A 15,427-nucleotide genomic window follows, 5' to 3' on the forward strand; every position below is an offset into this window, starting at 1 on the left:
TCAGCGGGCAGGGTGGTAATGCGCTCGTACGATGTTCGAACCGTCTCATTTGTGGTGCCAAAAGTCCCCTCTCACTACCCGCTCGCACTTTTCGCTGACTTCTCCTGCTGCTGTTGCTGTGTGTTTTGCTCACTGCAGCCATTTTCTTTGGACTGCGTGCTGCCAGCAGGATCGAACAGCAGAAGTGCGGCGAGAACGGCACGCGAGCTGGGAAGAGCTGGGGCAAGAGGCATTGGGCAATTGGCTTTTCAAGGGATCGCCGCCCGGGCAACAAAAAGATTCGCTCACACGACCACCGCTTGCCTGCACATCGAGGGAACGTGAAACAGCACGCGCGTGGCCATCTGCGAACACCTCGCCAGCCGCCGCAATGGCTTCCATCCGAGAGACCTTCAATGCCTCGTCCACCGCATTGCCGGACACAATACACGCCGTGATCGCATCCGCCAACACCGGCATTCTCAGCAAAGCATGGCATAATTTCACACCAGTAAGCTGGTTTGGCGTGTTCCTGACTGTCTTCTTGGCAGCAGTCATCTACGATCAGAGTAAGTGCCAGCAGTGCAGCTATTGCAAGGATGGACATGGGGAGCAGTGTGCTGATCGTGGCGTGTGTGGCAGTCTCCTACTGGCAGTTGAAAGGACCCCTCGCAGGCGACTCATGGAAAATCCCCTTCATTGGCCCGTTCCTCGATTCTGTCAATCCTGAATTTGGCAAATACTACACCAAATGGCTGTCCGGCCCGCTGTCATGCGTGTCCGTCTTCCATAAATTCGTCGTCATTGCGGCCACGCGCGACATGGCTCGCAAGGTCCTGAACAGCCCCATGTACGTCAAGCCGTGCGTGGTGGACGTGGCTCACAAGCTGCTCCGCCCCGAGAACTGGGTATTTTTGGATGGCAAGGAGCATGTCGAATATCGCAAGGGCCTCAATGGTCTGTTCACGCGCAACGCACTGGAGACCTATCTGCCAGGTCAAGAGGAGGTCTACAACGAATACTTCAATGACTTCCTCAGTGAGAGCACTGCTGCGGGAGAGCACAAGCCATTTGTGTACCAGCTCCGCGAGTTGATGTGCGCTGTCTCGTGCCGCACATTCGTCGGCCACTACATGTCACGGGAGCAGGTCAAGAAGGTTGCAGACGACTACTACATGATTACCGCTGCATTGGAGCTTGTCAACTTCCCCATCATTCTGCCATTCACCAAGACTTGGTACGGCAAGAAGTGCGCGGACAAGGTGCTCGAGGCCTTCTCGAACTGTGCTGCCAAGGCCAGAGTCAGGATGAGGCAAAAGGGTGCTCAGCCAGAGTGCATCATGGATCGCTGGATACTGCAGATGATTGAGTCTGATCGCTACCGAGAACGCATTGCCAACGGCGAGAATGTCCCAGCCGAGGAGAAGCCTGCGATGATTCTCCGCAACTTCACCGATCTCGAAATCTCCATGACCGTCTTCACTTTCTTGTTCGCCTCGCAGGATGCCACATCCAGCGCTGCATCGTGGCTGCTCCAGCTCGTTGCTGATCGACCCGAGATCTACCAAAAGGTGCGCGAGGAGGCCGACAGGTTGCACCCATACGCAGACGAGCCAATCTCCCTGGATACCCTGGAGAGCATGACTTTTACTCGCGCTGTCGTCAAGGAGACGCTCCGATACCGCCCACCAGTCCTCATGGTTCCATACCTCGTCAAGAAGGACTTCCCGATCCCAGAAAGCAACTATGTCGCAAAGAAGGGCACGATGATTATTCCGTCAACGTGGCTGTCTCTTCACGACCCAGAAGCGTACGAGCAACCCGATGAGTTCGTGCCTGAGCGATGGATCACCGGTAACGCGGAGGAACAAGGAAAGAATTGGCTCGTGTTCGGCACTGGTCCTCATTACTGCCTGGGCCAGACATACGCGACGTTGAACTTGATGCTTCTCCTGCACAAGTTGACCAAGTCGTATGACTGGACGCACAAGATCACACCAACGAGTGAAGACATCAAGGTGTTTGCCACTATCTTCCCGATGGATGATTTATTGCTGCAGTTCACAAAACGGACAGCCGCTTAGGCTGGCTATGTTTCCTGTTCATTCCAATTTTTAGCGAGCGTGAAGCGCAAACAGTGCGCAATTAGCATTACATAGCCGATGGCTATAGAGGATGAAAAAGGCTCTTGTCACTCAAGTGAGGCAGAGCACGACAACCTTAAATGTAATGGAAAGTTTTGACCCACGTGTATGTGCTTCTCAAGACTTCACTTCCAAAACAGTTTTCTTGTTGAGGTTCGTGTCGTACTCCTGTCCAAGTGACCGCCAGCGTGTAGAGTGAGTGGCCCGCAAACCTCGGCATCAAGGGTTGCGCCGCTCCCGAAAAGCTTCCTGGAGCTGTAGCTTCTCTCCTCGTCGTGTGGAAGTTTGTTGCATCGCGTCTCCTTCCACCTTCAACACCGAACGAAGGCGTGTAAATATGGCGACCAAGCGGCTCATCAAAGAACTAGACGCGTACAACCGCGAACCCTCTGCGGCCCTCACCCATCTCGCACCTGTCAGCGATGACGATGTATTTCAACTGGCTGCTGTGCTACGAGGGCCCGAGGGAACTGCTTACGAAGGTAAAGACATTTCACTCCCCAACTCCCCTTAAATCAACAGAATCACTAACTCTCAGAAACAGGCGGCCAATGGAACCTCCTAATCACAGTCCCCTCCTCATACCCCAACACCCCACCCGAAATCCGCTTCCAAACGCCCATCTGCCATCCGAACGTGAATTTCAAAACTGGAGAGATTTGTTTGGATCTGTTGAAGACGAGTTGGACGCCTGCGTATGGCATTGTGAGCACTTTGGAAGCTATTGAGCAGTTGTTGAGTGCTGGGGCGGAACCGGATAGTCCGTTGAACATTGATATTGCGAGATTGATGAGGGAGGGGGATCTGGTGGGAGTGGAGGCGCTGGTGAGGTTTTATACATATTTGTATGCTGTGCAGCGATGACATGGGTGTTGTTCGATGGATACTGTAGAGAGACTGTAGGAATAAATGTATGGCGCTTACGCTCTAGGTCTTAGTACCAACGAACTTCTACAGAACAACGCCTCGATCGTGTATAGGAACAACAACTCCAAATCAGGTTGGGTATCATGGTACAGCGATATGTATCTGCTGCTCGCTTCAGTGCAAAGATATCAAGATCTTCAGCCGATCAAGCGACCACTCGCAGAAACCGCTCGGCGAGAGATAGTCGACTGCCGCCGAAGCAGGCCAGAGTTCCCTCGAACGAAACAGGCGTCGTATTCGGTCCCGTCAACACACGCTCGTGCCTGAGCTGGTCCCACGAGACTGTGCAAGACAACAGCTCAATCTCTTCAGGCGGGGACTCGACAGAGCGTCGATTGTGAGGGACTCTGGCTTCTGGCGCCCTCCGCCGTGTGGCATACTTCAATCCTGCCTTCTGGTCGTCGCTGTGGTAGACGCGTAGCTCGCGGGGACGAAGTTACTTCCATCGGCTTGCAAATTCGACGGCGTCTCGTTGCTCCACTAGCCTCATCGTATGCGAATCTAGAATCGCAAATCGCGATCAAGCCGGCAGCTCCCTTGGCTCACTCTGTTCAGATGGCAATTCCTTAACCTGGTGTGTCGCACCTCCAGGCATCTCTTTGATCTCGTGTGTGCCTTCCATCTCAGAAAGATGGTACTCCGGCGCCGGCGTGCTGTAACCCGGAGATACAGCTCCGAAATGATCGTGCTTCTCGGCTTGACCTCCGGTAGGGGACGTTGGAACAGGCGCGTGTGTATGACGAGCTCTTCTTCGCAGCAGGAACCATACCAGAGCACCGATCAAAGCGAGACCTGCCATGCCTCCGACTACGGCACCAGCAATAGTGCCTCCTGAGACTCCACTGTCGCTGTCTTCGCTTGGTGGAGAGGCTGTTTCGGAAGCAGTCGAAGTAGGCGAGCTGATCGATGTCGATGTCGCTGACGAAGATGTAGATGTCGCAGTAGCTCGAGAAACCAACGAAGCTACATCCACCGAGAACGTACTCGCCGAAGGACTAGCAGACGATAGCGACGTATATGTCTCATTAATGAGACTTTGCGACACCTCTCCAATAGGATTATCTTGCGATGCGATGCAAACATTAATCTGACCTGCACACGAATCAGCTTTCATACCAGAAACACTTCGTAGAAACTCCCACTCACCAGTCCGCTGCGTACAGCTCTCCCGACTGTTCAAACAGCACCAAGAAACAGAATCCGAAGTACACTCTTGCTGCGAAGACGACGGACCTCCATTACTCCCACCACAATCCGCAGCAAAAGCTCGACAGACATTATAACTCGCGCCCGAACAGCAGTAATACTTGTCCACAACGCTATCATACGCACACAAAGATTCGGGCGCATTACACGCGATCCCCAACCCAGGACACGAGTTATTCCCGCTGAAATACCATTCTGTATAATCAGCACGTGCCAAATTAATGACCAAAGAGGCCAGTAGAGCGAATCTTGACATCTTTTTCGGTAGCGAAAAATCGCAAAAGTTGTTGCGTCGTGCAGAAAGGACAGCAGAAGAAGTCGGTGTCGGGTCTCAACGTTGCATGCTCCTCTGCGACTCACCGGTGCTATGTGGGAAGACATCGTTGCAAGGATCGCTTTCAGCCCTCGGCGGCAGGATCCGTGTGATGGGGCCGTGAATGCTACGCGAGATCCATAAAAGGTGATTTGGTTGGCGAATCACTAGTGACCCTTGTTCAGAACTTGTCAAAGGATTGTGGCTTTGTGGGCTGTGCTGATATATTTGAGAACTCAACAAGTCACAGCTCACCTCACGTCGTTCAATGCTGGGGAGAAGACGGCCTAAAGTGTTAGCAGGACGAAGACAAAACGACATATGCACTCCATCATTTCAAAAGCAAAAACGCCATTTCATTTCAATCTGTTTGCCAAAAGTGTCTGCAAAAATGAGTGTTGTAAAACGAAAGTAAGCCGGGACATGTCCAAGTCCTGGCATGATCCGTGGCCATGTGTGAACGCAGCGAAACCAATCTTCAATAGCCCCACTTCGAGGGCATCCGAAGCCTTCTTACCTCTCCTCACCGTATGGCTTCCACATGCTGAGGCAGCTGTCTTTGTGAGTCTTAAACTCGTGGTCGACCGCAAACGCCAGAGCGGCGAATTCGGGATGCCGCAGGGAAGTGGGCCTCTCTGCGCACGATCGGATGCGTCTTTGCTGGTATACGAGCTTTTCAGCGACAGCGACATGATGTGATGGCATCGAGGACGGTAGTGTGAGTCAAAAACCTGTAGAAGCAATGTGCTCCCACCACGTAGTCCCTCAGCCGCCTGAGCCATAGGGAGGGCTTGCATGCCTGAAACCAGGTTGCAGACCTGTGCTCCAAGGACTGTTCACGGCGCCGAAGAGCAATGGACTGGCCATCCCGTTTTGATCAACACTTGAAGAGTCGGGCATAGTGCGTGGTGCCCAAGATTCCACAGTGTTCGTAGATCCCCAGGACTCGACCACATTCAGCGAATTTCTGCTGCGAGCACTACTCGCAGAGTTAACGCGAGAATGCCCACGCGCATTTGCATTGGCGGGCGAGCCGAGTGTACCAGTCGGCAGACCTGCTGCAAAGGATGGCGAGGCAGTGCTGTCCCAGAGTTTGGAGACTGAGTGAAGACGTTCGCGAGCACCGCCCCACGCCGTAGTCGAGCCATTGGCAGCGGATCGCCATGGAGCTGAAGGGGTGAACGTTACATTCGGGCGTGCGCTGTATTCGTGGGTAGATGGTCTGCCGATAGGAGTGCCGTGTTTCGGCGATCGAGATACGGGAACGTCAGTGACACTGTCTTGAAGCAACTGAGGCAGCTCGCCATTGCTGACGATCGCAGGGTGAATAGCGGCAGGTTGTGGTGGAGTCACTGGATTGTTGTCATCCTCTTCATCGAGCAGGTTGTCGACCATTTTGCTGAGCTGGGCATCACGAGCCTGAGTCTTAGCCAGACTTGGTTGCCTCACTGGGACAGGTCGTCGATCTTTTTGGGCGTGCCCATTTGCAGCTGCAGCAGCATAGCTGACTGGCTTTGGCGGCGCGACTTTCGGCGGTGGTGCGATAGGCTCAAAGACCTTCTCTGGAATTGTCAAAGCCTCGATCTTGCTAACGTCGCCGCAGAAGATCCTTGTTCCCTGGATGCTGACTGGCGCATCATCAGCGCCAGACGCAAGATTGAGACCAGTCGAGAGGAAGTCCTTGACGCGATGAAGCATCTCGTCATCAGGCGATGACCGAACAACACCACGATCTGAAAAGCGCTGTCTCACCGAGCCTGTCGACTTGATGAACCAGGTCTTCTGGATCTGGTCATTGTTGGCGAATGCGGTGAAGCCAAAGGTTTCGACGTCTTCCTCCAGCATGTAGTCAATCTCCTCTACATCCTCCAAGTCCCAGATCGGGAATGCTTGAGCAACTAGATCAAGCGCTCTCGTGTAGGCTGGCCAGAATTGCGTGACTGATTCAGCAATGAAGTCGTCCGTCGACAGACCTTGAATCATTGCAACCATGCCCCAGAGCCAGTTGTTGTAGAGACGCAAGCATGGGAGAAGTCTACGGCCGACCTGCGTGAGTTTGCATGATAGCTCCACATCGAAATCGTCCAAACCAAGCAGCAAGCCGCGAAGATCGTCGTAAAACGCGCGCAGAAGGACAGTGAAAGTTTTCACGTTCAAGCGGAAATAGAAGTAAAAAGACTGCTGGCTCTCCAGCGATTGATGTTCTTTCAAAAAAAGATCAGTTCTCGACAATAGGGTGAGAAGTGCAATATTAACTTACCTTGGAACGATTCGCCTGCGACATGTTGGGAAGCTATGTTGACCAGTATCATACGGGTCAAAGTGCCGTCCAGTGGCCGCTGCTTGACGACGTTGGAGAGCTGAGCAAGGACCTCTCGTTCAAGCTCTTCGTGCCCGCGGAACGGCTGGCCACGAAAGCACATGCTGTGGAAACGGACAAACCAGCCCACCAGTGAAAGCTTGGTGGCGTCCGGATCATTCGGCGAGCGCTTCTGAATGAGCTCGCCTTTGTCCCAGGCAGCATTGGTCTTCTCGAACTCCAGGCGCAGATTTTGAGGTGCCAAAGGATGGGCATCCTGTACGGTGAGAGAGCGATACAAGTGATAAATGGCCCGCAAGTGATGGTTCTGCGCGAGGGCAACGACGGCTTGTTGATGATGGCCCAGCCCAGAGCTCGGCTTCAGCGTGGCAGCCAATCCATAGTAGCCTATGGCGGGACCGAAATCGGGATTCTTGTCCAATTTTTCCGTGGCACGGTAACGGGACAAGTCACCCAGCCATATGAGTGCCCGATGGCATGAGTTGAGAATCTTCTCGAGGTGCGACGGCGTAACGGAGACAGGCGCGCTTTCGCTGGCTCGTTCCCCATTGTCGCTGTGTGCAATCGCCTCGAGTTCGGGAATGCCTCCGGCCGCATTATTGAGCATCGTAATGTACGACCTGTAGAATCTCTCACTCTGCTTCAGCCATGTCAGGTACGCCTTAGTCACGGAGCGGAGGCCGTGGGGCTGAGGCGGAGTGCATTTGCGGAAGTCGGAGAGGGCTCGATGGAAATGGCGGCGACCTTGGGTGTGCGCATGCCACAAGCGATTCTCGTGCTCCTCAGCATGGTCGAAATCGAGAGGCACTACGCCGGCGACGTGTGTGCGGAAGTTTTGGAAAGCTTCGAAGATGTTATCGAATTTCTGCTCCCGAAAAGTGCTCAGCAGTTGGAGCACATGTTGCTCAGCGGCGCTCTCGTTGGCGAGCAGGAGGTCCATGCTTCTATGGTCGGTACGCAGCGCATAACAGCTGTGCGGATCTAGCGACGGCGGGTCCGTCACTGGGGCGGTCGAGGTTAAGTGTACTTCTCGAATGGCGTGAACGTTGCAAGGCACGCGCAGTCCATTGAGGTCGTCGGCGGCGGTGGAGTGGGGAATGTTGGGCGACACGGTGTCGCGCAGGCGGAGTGCGGCGGAGCGATGGAGGGGGTCAGGAGCCTGGCGGTGTTGGTGGCAGTGGTGGGTGGAAATGCAGTCGAGGTGAGTCGACGGCATCCGTTGTGGTGGAGTTCGAAGGCCGAGTCTAAAGTCGTCGGCTCGCTTGGATTGTCCTGCTGACTGTGTGCCTGCAAGCGCGATCCGAACCCAACTTTATTATTCAAAGCACTCCTTCACTTCCACTGATGCGCACATGAAACCCACGCAAACGGTGAACGCATTCGCTGTGAGCAGAGCAGCGTGACACTTCCAGGCGGCAGTTGGGTCCATCACATTCACCACTACTTGTTGCTTTCCACACGTGCAACTGCACGCCGTCTCCTCGTGGCGAGCAGCTACACGTGAAATGCAGGTACACCATTAGCGGGCCACACTGTTTCGCTCACCGCATCGCTCCCTTCAACATGGCGAAACGTATAAGGGAGGCGTCTCCATCCACAGCAGAGCTGCCTGCGGCCGACGCGTCGAGCCCTATCATGGAGACGCCCGCTCACACTCCCAAATACGTTGAGTTGGACGAGGCGTCCGAGAGGACCAAGGCGGCGTTCAAATGCCTGCTGCCGCCGCACAAATCAATGACCTTCTCGAGCTACACAGACTATGAGACACACTACAATTCTTCGCACACGAACCGCTGTAAAGAGTGCCACAAGAACTTCCCTACATCCCACTTCTTACAGCTGCATCTCAGCGAAAATCACGATCCCATCGTTGCTGTGAGACGGGAGCGAGGCGACAAGATTTACGCCTGTTTCCTGGAAGATTGTGACAAAGTCTGCGTCGATTGGAAGAAACGACGGAGCCATTTGGTTGACAAGCACGGGTACCCCAAGAACTACGACTTCCTCGTGGTGGACAACGGCATCGATGGGCGATGGACTATGCTCAGGCGCGGTATAGACTCGGCAGGCCACCGCAAAAGCAGTCGCGATCGTAGAGACAGCACAGCTACGCGAACCACACAGGCAACGGACGCCACAGAAGAGACCGAAGTGACGACATCGGAACTGATTGAGGAGGAAACCCCGGCCGTCCAAAGCAAAGCAGCGCAGGACGACACTGCGCTTGAGGAAGTGACCAAGTCCATGTCGTCTCTGAAATTTGTTCCGAGACGCGTGACGTTTGGTAAACGCAAGGGCAAATCGGGCTTTGCAAAGAGTTGAGCAATTTGTAAAGGAAAGCGCGGCTTGTCATGCGGCAGCGAGGAACAATACTTTATGCCTTCATAAGAACTCTTCGGCTCCTTCTTTCAATTGAGCAATCATTGCAACCCCGGCCAATCGGGCGCTTGCCAAAACACAAATATCGCTGTCAGGAAAGCGGTCCTGAATGGTCCGGTCTTGCCATCAGGAAGGAGTATTTCAGACGCTCTCAGTTTAACGAACAACTTCCCTTACATGATCGACCCCCGGCCGCCACCCTCAGCAGATCAACCCAGCAAAACCCCACCTCCATCCTACTACCTCAAGTCGTCCAGACACGAACCCAGCATCATGAAAGACCTGATCACCGCCATCGCCGCATTGGCCGTAACCTGCAGCGCAGCGGTCCTCCCGCTTCTTCCATCACAACCTGACAAGAAGATTTCGAACATCGATCAGACAGGCTGTGTCGATGTCTGCCAGGACAAGGGCTTCAAGAATTGCATGGAGGCAAACTACACTGTAGCAACATGCACAAAGTTCCCAGAAGGCATATCGGCGGCAAGAAGCATGAAACTACCCAACGCACGTTGGAAGTGCGCATTGTATCGGTACGCCCCCTCCGAGACAAGTGATTTCTGTAGGCGACTGACACACTCTCAGCGAGCCCGACTGCCGCGAGCACGGACTGTACACCTCCAACATCTTCTACTACCCTGGGGTCAACTTTCACGACTTCACCGGCACAGAGCAATGGAGTGCCTTCATGTGCTGGCACGAGGGTATTGACGTGTGCCCGAGCTGCTGAGGCATCGTTCTCCGATAAAGCCATGGGTCCATCACAAGCGGCTCCTCGCACGAAGTGACGGACGGCTGTAATAGGCGTGGCATACATTAAGGCTTTCAGAGACTGAGCGAGAAATGTGGCAACAGTACCCTTGATCCTTTCGATTGTTCTCATGAATGCGACATGACTGGCTGCACAATCACTTGGCATGTTTCCGTATTATTTTCAGCATCTCTCCGCCTTTCGGTGCCGTCGTCAGATTCTCATATCCGTGCTTCGTGATCAAAATGTCGTCCTCGATTCGAACGCCTCCGACTTGCATGTATCGCTTCAGCACCTTCATGTCAATGAACTGACGATGCTTTGGATTGTTGAGGAAGAAGTTGTCGAGGAGGAACTTGTTGAAATAGATGCCGGGTTCAACTGTCACAACCATTCCAGACTCCAAGACTGGCGCATCGACGCTATGCAGAGCGCTGTACGATAGATCAGTCGTGTTCGAGAGGTCTTCTAGTGCCGAGTCGTTCAGCATAGGAGCCCATTCCGGCTTCCAGCGCGTGATTTTCGCTCTCAATCGTTCGACCTGCGACGCCTCCCGGACATCATTTTGTGCGAGGGGTGGGGCAGGATCCGGGGATACATCATGCACCTCAAGACCAACATGATGCCCTAGACCGTGCGGCATAAAGGCTCTAGAAGTCCCCGCTGCAAAAATGGTCCCAACTTGATCTCCAACCAGAATCCCAAGCTTCAAAAGACCTTCGATGATGAGCTGGTGTGCGTACCAGAAGATCTCAATGAACTGTACACCTGGTAGCATACGTCTTATGCAGGACTCTTGTACGAATTCGACCAAGTGATAGATATCTTTCGCCTCCTGAGATGGCCAGTGTCCAGGATGTTTCCGATTGATTGGCAATGTGCGTGTCACATCCGAAGCGTATCTTTCTACTTCGCAGCCAGCATCGAGGACCACTGTCTGGCCGTGTCCGAACTCTGCGGTGTTGTCTGAGTAGTGGAGTTCAGCGGCATTGGGGCCTGATCCTGCAATTGGGTCGTACGCTTGTATTTTTGCTTTTCTGGCGATGCAGACTTTCATGTATGCTGCGTCGACATCTGCTTCATTGGTGAAGTGAGATATCCCTTTCATGACGTTGAAGTGGGCATCTGCCGTAATGTCGTTTGCACGCCGGATCAAGGCGATCTCGTGCTCGTCCTTGATAACTCTGCAGGCATCGATGGCGTGGCGTAGGGACTTTGTGTCGATAGGCTTGCTGGGCTTCACGGAGGGATTCTGTAGTCCATCGTTGTAGAAACTCCAGAAATCTTCTGATGAGGGGACCTTGTCGGGTTTGATGTAGTGAGCTGCGTCGATATCGTATTTTTCCAGAGCCTCCTCTATCGTGCTGCCCCTGCCGTACCACACAACTCGCTGCTTATTTATCGGTGGCAGCCACAGCGAGAGCTTGTCTTTGCTAATGTCGTATGTGACGAAAGTATCGGCCTCATTACATCCTGTCAGATAGTAGAAGTAGCGATCTTGGCGAAAGGGTGCTGGCATATCCGAGTTTGGCCAGTTCCTCGCGTTTGTGGCCGCCAGGAGTATGAAGCCATGCGATACCTTGAGCTTCCCTGCCACCCTCCTGGCATGTGCCTTGGCAGGGTACTTGTCGACACCTCCCTCCACATGTATGCGAATCCTCATCGTGTCCATTGATGCTCCTGTTGATGACGGAGCGTAAGTCTCGAGCAGTCGTGAAGTGGACGTGCTCGGCTGCGCGGCCAAGCGGATCTGCCTCCTAGGTTCCGCCCGTCGCAAGGATCCTGCTTCTTCACATCTTCATCTTCATCGCTGCGATGAAGATGCATAAAATCTCGACTGCATCGAAATTGCCTGCATGTTGGACTTTCTATCAGCGTTCTCGAAGTCATCAAGAGTTCGCGAAGTCCAATCGTGCGACGACTCCATTCTCGGCTGCCACAATGCTTTTCCCGTTTGGGCCCTGAGCGGCAACAGAAACATGTCGATAATTGTCACCAGGAGGCGAAGCAACCTCAGATTCCAGAAGTATCATCGCATTTGATGGCATGGGTATTGTAAAAATCTTGGAGTTGATAGATGATCGCGGCCATATCGACTTCAGGCTGCCTTCAATTTCATCGAAGACAATCCTCCACCAGATGACGTGCGGTTTTGGAGAAATGGACACAAGCATGTGGCGTGCAAAGCCACGGCTATCCGAATCAGGTCACTCAGCGGTCGTACCTAACTTAGTGACAAGAACATACATGCAGCTGGAGAGGCTTTACGCGTATACAGCGGCTGAGGACTGACGTCAAGCAGCTCGACCGAAAACGCGCCGCTGCACAACTGGCGCACTAGGAACAAAGCTGTACTAATGAGCACGAATAGTTTCCTTCGGGAAGGAAGCGCCAGTGTGCCATGCACAGCCATGGCTGCAAGTGCGACGTTGTGCAGTCACTTTTCACGCCTACGCCTGCCATTACGCGCTGGCCAAGCACAATGAATCCTTCCGCGGCTCCAAGACGGCCTTCACGCCTCATGTGGATACTAACTACTCTTGGCTTTCGACAACGCGCCCAGCATAGCCATCATCATCGATCTGTATTCAAATGCTCGAAAGCTGTCGTACAGCCGTCGACGTCTTCTGTGGTTCTTACCCACCACTATTCACTACGCCAGGACTATGCCCAAGCTCCGTACAGGCCTGTTGGCCTCACTCTCCCTTGTTGATGCCTTCACTCCAGTGACTTCAACAACTGACAGCGGCAATAATGCAAAGAGACAAGAGAGCCCATGCGCGCAGCTCAACACCTCGCTACAGGATAGGACAGTTCCAGCACAGATTGCTCTGTCATGTTTACGGACAGTCCCGCTGCAAAATGAGGCCAATATTGACCAACTGGACGGCTTGCGAATATTCTTGGAATCGGAGAGCGATCTTTTGTATCTCAACAGTTCAGAGCCTGCACGCTTATACCCTGATGTCGATCTGCTTGCAGGACTCGATACCTTGCAGCAGAGGCTAGGAGAGGACTACTACTCCAATGAGTATGGCTGATGTTGCCTTTGTGTAACCGAAGTAAGCTAATTGGTGACGCAGATTCGATTTCCAAGCCGATATTGCTCGACTTTTCGCATCAGCATATAACGGGCATCTAGTTTACGTGCCGGACATCGTTGGTGTATTCAGCTTGGCACACATATTGGACGACCAGCTGTTCTCACTCGTATCCGTATCGTCCGACGGCACCAGTTTGCCAGACGTGTACGCTTACAGAGACCTTGCTGCTCTGACCCAATCTCAAGGAAGGGAGTATGAGCCATCTCCCATCACTGAAATCAATGGTCGCGGAGCTGAGGACTTCCTCAATGAACATGCCGCCTTGACTGGCGATCGACACGATCCAGACGCAAACTACAACAGACTATTTCCCAATGAACTGTCGCGACAGTATCTGCCAAGTGGGTCAGGGATGTTTGAACAGTTCCAGTTCCTGCAGGATCCTGGTGAGGAAACTGTGGTATCGTTTGACAATGGCACAGAAGTACGTGTGCAGGTGCTTGCCGCCACGGATCTCGACGTGTCTGGAATCTCGGACGGGCAAGAATTCTTCCAAAGGTGCTGCAACAACAGCGTATTACAAATTTTGACTGTGAGTTGACCCGACGCCATGTCGAATATCGTGTTGACTTTGACTCAGGACCCATCAATGCTCCCTGACGAAGGCCGGAAGAGATCCTTGCAGCGTCGGCTTATCCCAGAAATGGAGGACGCGACTTTCAAATATCTCCGGAACGAGGAGCAGGTATGTACTGAGAGAAAACGCACTCCCTGCGTTTGAGTACCTGGGTTACCTTTAATCAAATGAATATCAGCTGACACTTTGTCTAGCATGCTCACATCTCGTGGAATGCGCACATCCCCAAATCACTACAAGGAAGACAAGCTGCTCGCTCGGGATCGCCTTTCCCGGAACCGGTCTTCGGGCTGGAAGATGGCAGTATGACTGGATACTTTGTAGAGGGAACGCCTGACCTTGCAGTACTCGCCATTGCTAGTTTTCTCCCATCTGGATCGCCGGAGACTGCGACATTTGAATTTGGCAATGCGGTTCGCCGGTTCCTGGATGCTGCTAGTGACGCGCAGAAGACTAGATTGGTTATCGATCTGCGCGGAAATGGGGGTGGCTACGGATTTCTCGCACACGAGACCTTTCGGCAGCTTTTCCCAGATCAGACTCCCTACGACGCATACAACTATCGAGCCACTGAGCTCTTCGACGCTATTGGACAAACTGTGAGCGAGCAGCTGTCCGATGTGACCACTGAAGATTTTGGTCCAGGGAGTGCACCGGCTCTGTTCTCGGGTCCTTATCCTTTCAACTATCGCCAACAGCTCGATGCTGAGAACAACACCTTCAGTTCTTGGTCTGATCTGTTCGGTCCAGCAGATGTTCCATCAACGGATGACCAGCTTACAAATATTGTTCGTGCGAATGTCAGCAACATATACCAAACGGCATTCCCAGTATACCCACTTGGGCGGAATCGAGTCGCGCCGGAAGTCTTCGAGCCTGCAAACATCGTGTTGCTGCAAGACGGTGCCTGCGCTTCAACATGCGTGCTGTTCAGCGAGTTCATGAAAGCAAGTGCCCCGGGCACGATTCGCTCAGTGGTCGTAGGTGGCCGTAGGCAAGAGGGCCCAATGCAATACGCGGGAGGCGTGAAGGGAGGTCAACTAACGCCAATGGCACAAGTGGGCAGCATAGTCCTTGGTGCTTTGCAGAACGCCACCCTCTCCCAGCAGCTGGACTTCGAACGGACCTTTGGACAGCAGCTAATAACATCAGCAATTGCTGCTCTCAGTCGTGCCTACTACAACCCGCAAGGAACAATTGCAAGTCTGCTGGCAAGCATCAACTTCCGCAACACAATTCGAGAAGGGGACTCCAGCGTTACCCCCTTGCAGTATGTGTATGATGCGGCGTCCTGCAAGATATTTTACACTGCGCCTATGTACAGGTCGCAGGAGCTGCTGTGGGAAAGAGTCTACGAGGTAGCATGGGAAAATGGCAACTGTGTCTCCGGATCGACTGATCACCCTTCGGCCAATCGCACTACAGAGTACGAGGCTATAGAGATTCCGGAGAACGCAGAGAGCACTTTTGGCATCAGACTCAGTCAAGAACAAGGCGAGCTGGGTACGGGAGCTGCGCCTTCTGGTGGCGATGAGAATGGAGACGAGAACGCATCTGGGAAGACAGCTATCTCCATGATCAGCATCCACATCGGTCTTGCCATAGCCGTTGTGGCTAGCATAGTGTAGCGTTAGAACTCGCGAGTGTCAGAATTGCAAGTTTTAAGTCTCACAGTATCCACGACTTCTGTTGCCGCACGTCCCATGTCTCATGCACAGCGCCACCTC

General features: G+C 53.3%; 8 protein-coding genes across 8 annotated transcripts; 5 read left to right on the top strand and 3 right to left on the bottom strand.

Moving 5' to 3' along the window:
- Positions 1 to 370: 370 nt before the first annotated feature.
- Positions 371 to 2,063, top strand: ERG5 (RNA polymerase C-22 sterol desaturase; the record flags this gene model as incomplete). The annotated part of the gene is made up of 2 exons (XM_023595848.2): positions 371 to 548; positions 622 to 2,063. 2 exons carry the CDS (start codon positions 371 to 373, stop codon positions 2,061 to 2,063), a joined length of 1,620 nt encoding a protein of 539 aa, XP_023457077.1.
- Positions 2,064 to 2,460: 397 nt separating this feature from the next.
- RHO25_004939 (uncharacterized protein) lies at positions 2,461 to 2,987 on the top strand (the record flags this gene model as incomplete). The annotated part of the gene is made up of 2 exons (XM_023595849.1): positions 2,461 to 2,605; positions 2,668 to 2,987. The coding sequence occupies 2 exons, from the start codon at positions 2,461 to 2,463 to the stop codon at positions 2,985 to 2,987; spliced, it is 465 nt and encodes a 154-aa protein (XP_023457947.1).
- A 583-nt stretch (positions 2,988 to 3,570) lies between these two features.
- Positions 3,571 to 4,512, bottom strand: RHO25_004940 (uncharacterized protein; the record flags this gene model as incomplete). The annotated part of the gene is made up of 2 exons (XM_023595850.1): positions 3,571 to 4,142; positions 4,197 to 4,512. 2 exons carry the CDS (start codon positions 4,510 to 4,512, stop codon positions 3,571 to 3,573), a joined length of 888 nt encoding a protein of 295 aa, XP_023457948.1.
- An 822-nt stretch (positions 4,513 to 5,334) lies between these two features.
- On the bottom strand, positions 5,335 to 8,105 carry RHO25_004941 (uncharacterized protein; the record flags this gene model as incomplete). Its single annotated transcript, XM_023595851.2, has 2 exons — positions 5,335 to 6,773; positions 6,830 to 8,105. The coding sequence occupies 2 exons, from the start codon at positions 8,103 to 8,105 to the stop codon at positions 5,335 to 5,337; spliced, it is 2,715 nt and encodes a 904-aa protein (XP_023457945.1).
- Positions 8,106 to 8,452: 347 nt separating this feature from the next.
- Positions 8,453 to 9,211, top strand: RHO25_004942 (uncharacterized protein; the record flags this gene model as incomplete). Its single annotated transcript, XM_023595852.1, has 1 exon — positions 8,453 to 9,211. One exon carries the CDS (start codon positions 8,453 to 8,455, stop codon positions 9,209 to 9,211), a length of 759 nt encoding a protein of 252 aa, XP_023457946.1.
- Positions 9,212 to 9,541: 330 nt separating this feature from the next.
- On the top strand, positions 9,542 to 9,998 carry RHO25_004943 (uncharacterized protein; the record flags this gene model as incomplete). The annotated part of the gene is made up of 2 exons (XM_065602607.1): positions 9,542 to 9,801; positions 9,854 to 9,998. 2 exons carry the CDS (start codon positions 9,542 to 9,544, stop codon positions 9,996 to 9,998), a joined length of 405 nt encoding a protein of 134 aa, XP_065458679.1.
- A 178-nt stretch (positions 9,999 to 10,176) lies between these two features.
- Positions 10,177 to 11,682, bottom strand: RHO25_004944 (uncharacterized protein; the record flags this gene model as incomplete). Its single annotated transcript, XM_023595854.2, has 1 exon — positions 10,177 to 11,682. The coding sequence occupies one exon, from the start codon at positions 11,680 to 11,682 to the stop codon at positions 10,177 to 10,179; it is 1,506 nt and encodes a 501-aa protein (XP_023457944.2).
- Positions 11,683 to 12,685: 1,003 nt separating this feature from the next.
- RHO25_004945 (uncharacterized protein) lies at positions 12,686 to 15,328 on the top strand (the record flags this gene model as incomplete). Its single annotated transcript, XM_023595855.2, has 4 exons — positions 12,686 to 13,050; positions 13,103 to 13,655; positions 13,704 to 13,808; positions 13,895 to 15,328. 4 exons carry the CDS (start codon positions 12,686 to 12,688, stop codon positions 15,326 to 15,328), a joined length of 2,457 nt encoding a protein of 818 aa, XP_023457941.1.
- Positions 15,329 to 15,427: the final 99 nt, after the last annotated feature.

This window comes from Cercospora beticola, chromosome 3 (assembly GCF_033473495.1).
Source record: "Cercospora beticola chromosome 3, complete sequence".
NCBI classification, from domain to species: Eukaryota; Fungi; Ascomycota; class Dothideomycetes; order Mycosphaerellales; family Mycosphaerellaceae; genus Cercospora; species Cercospora beticola.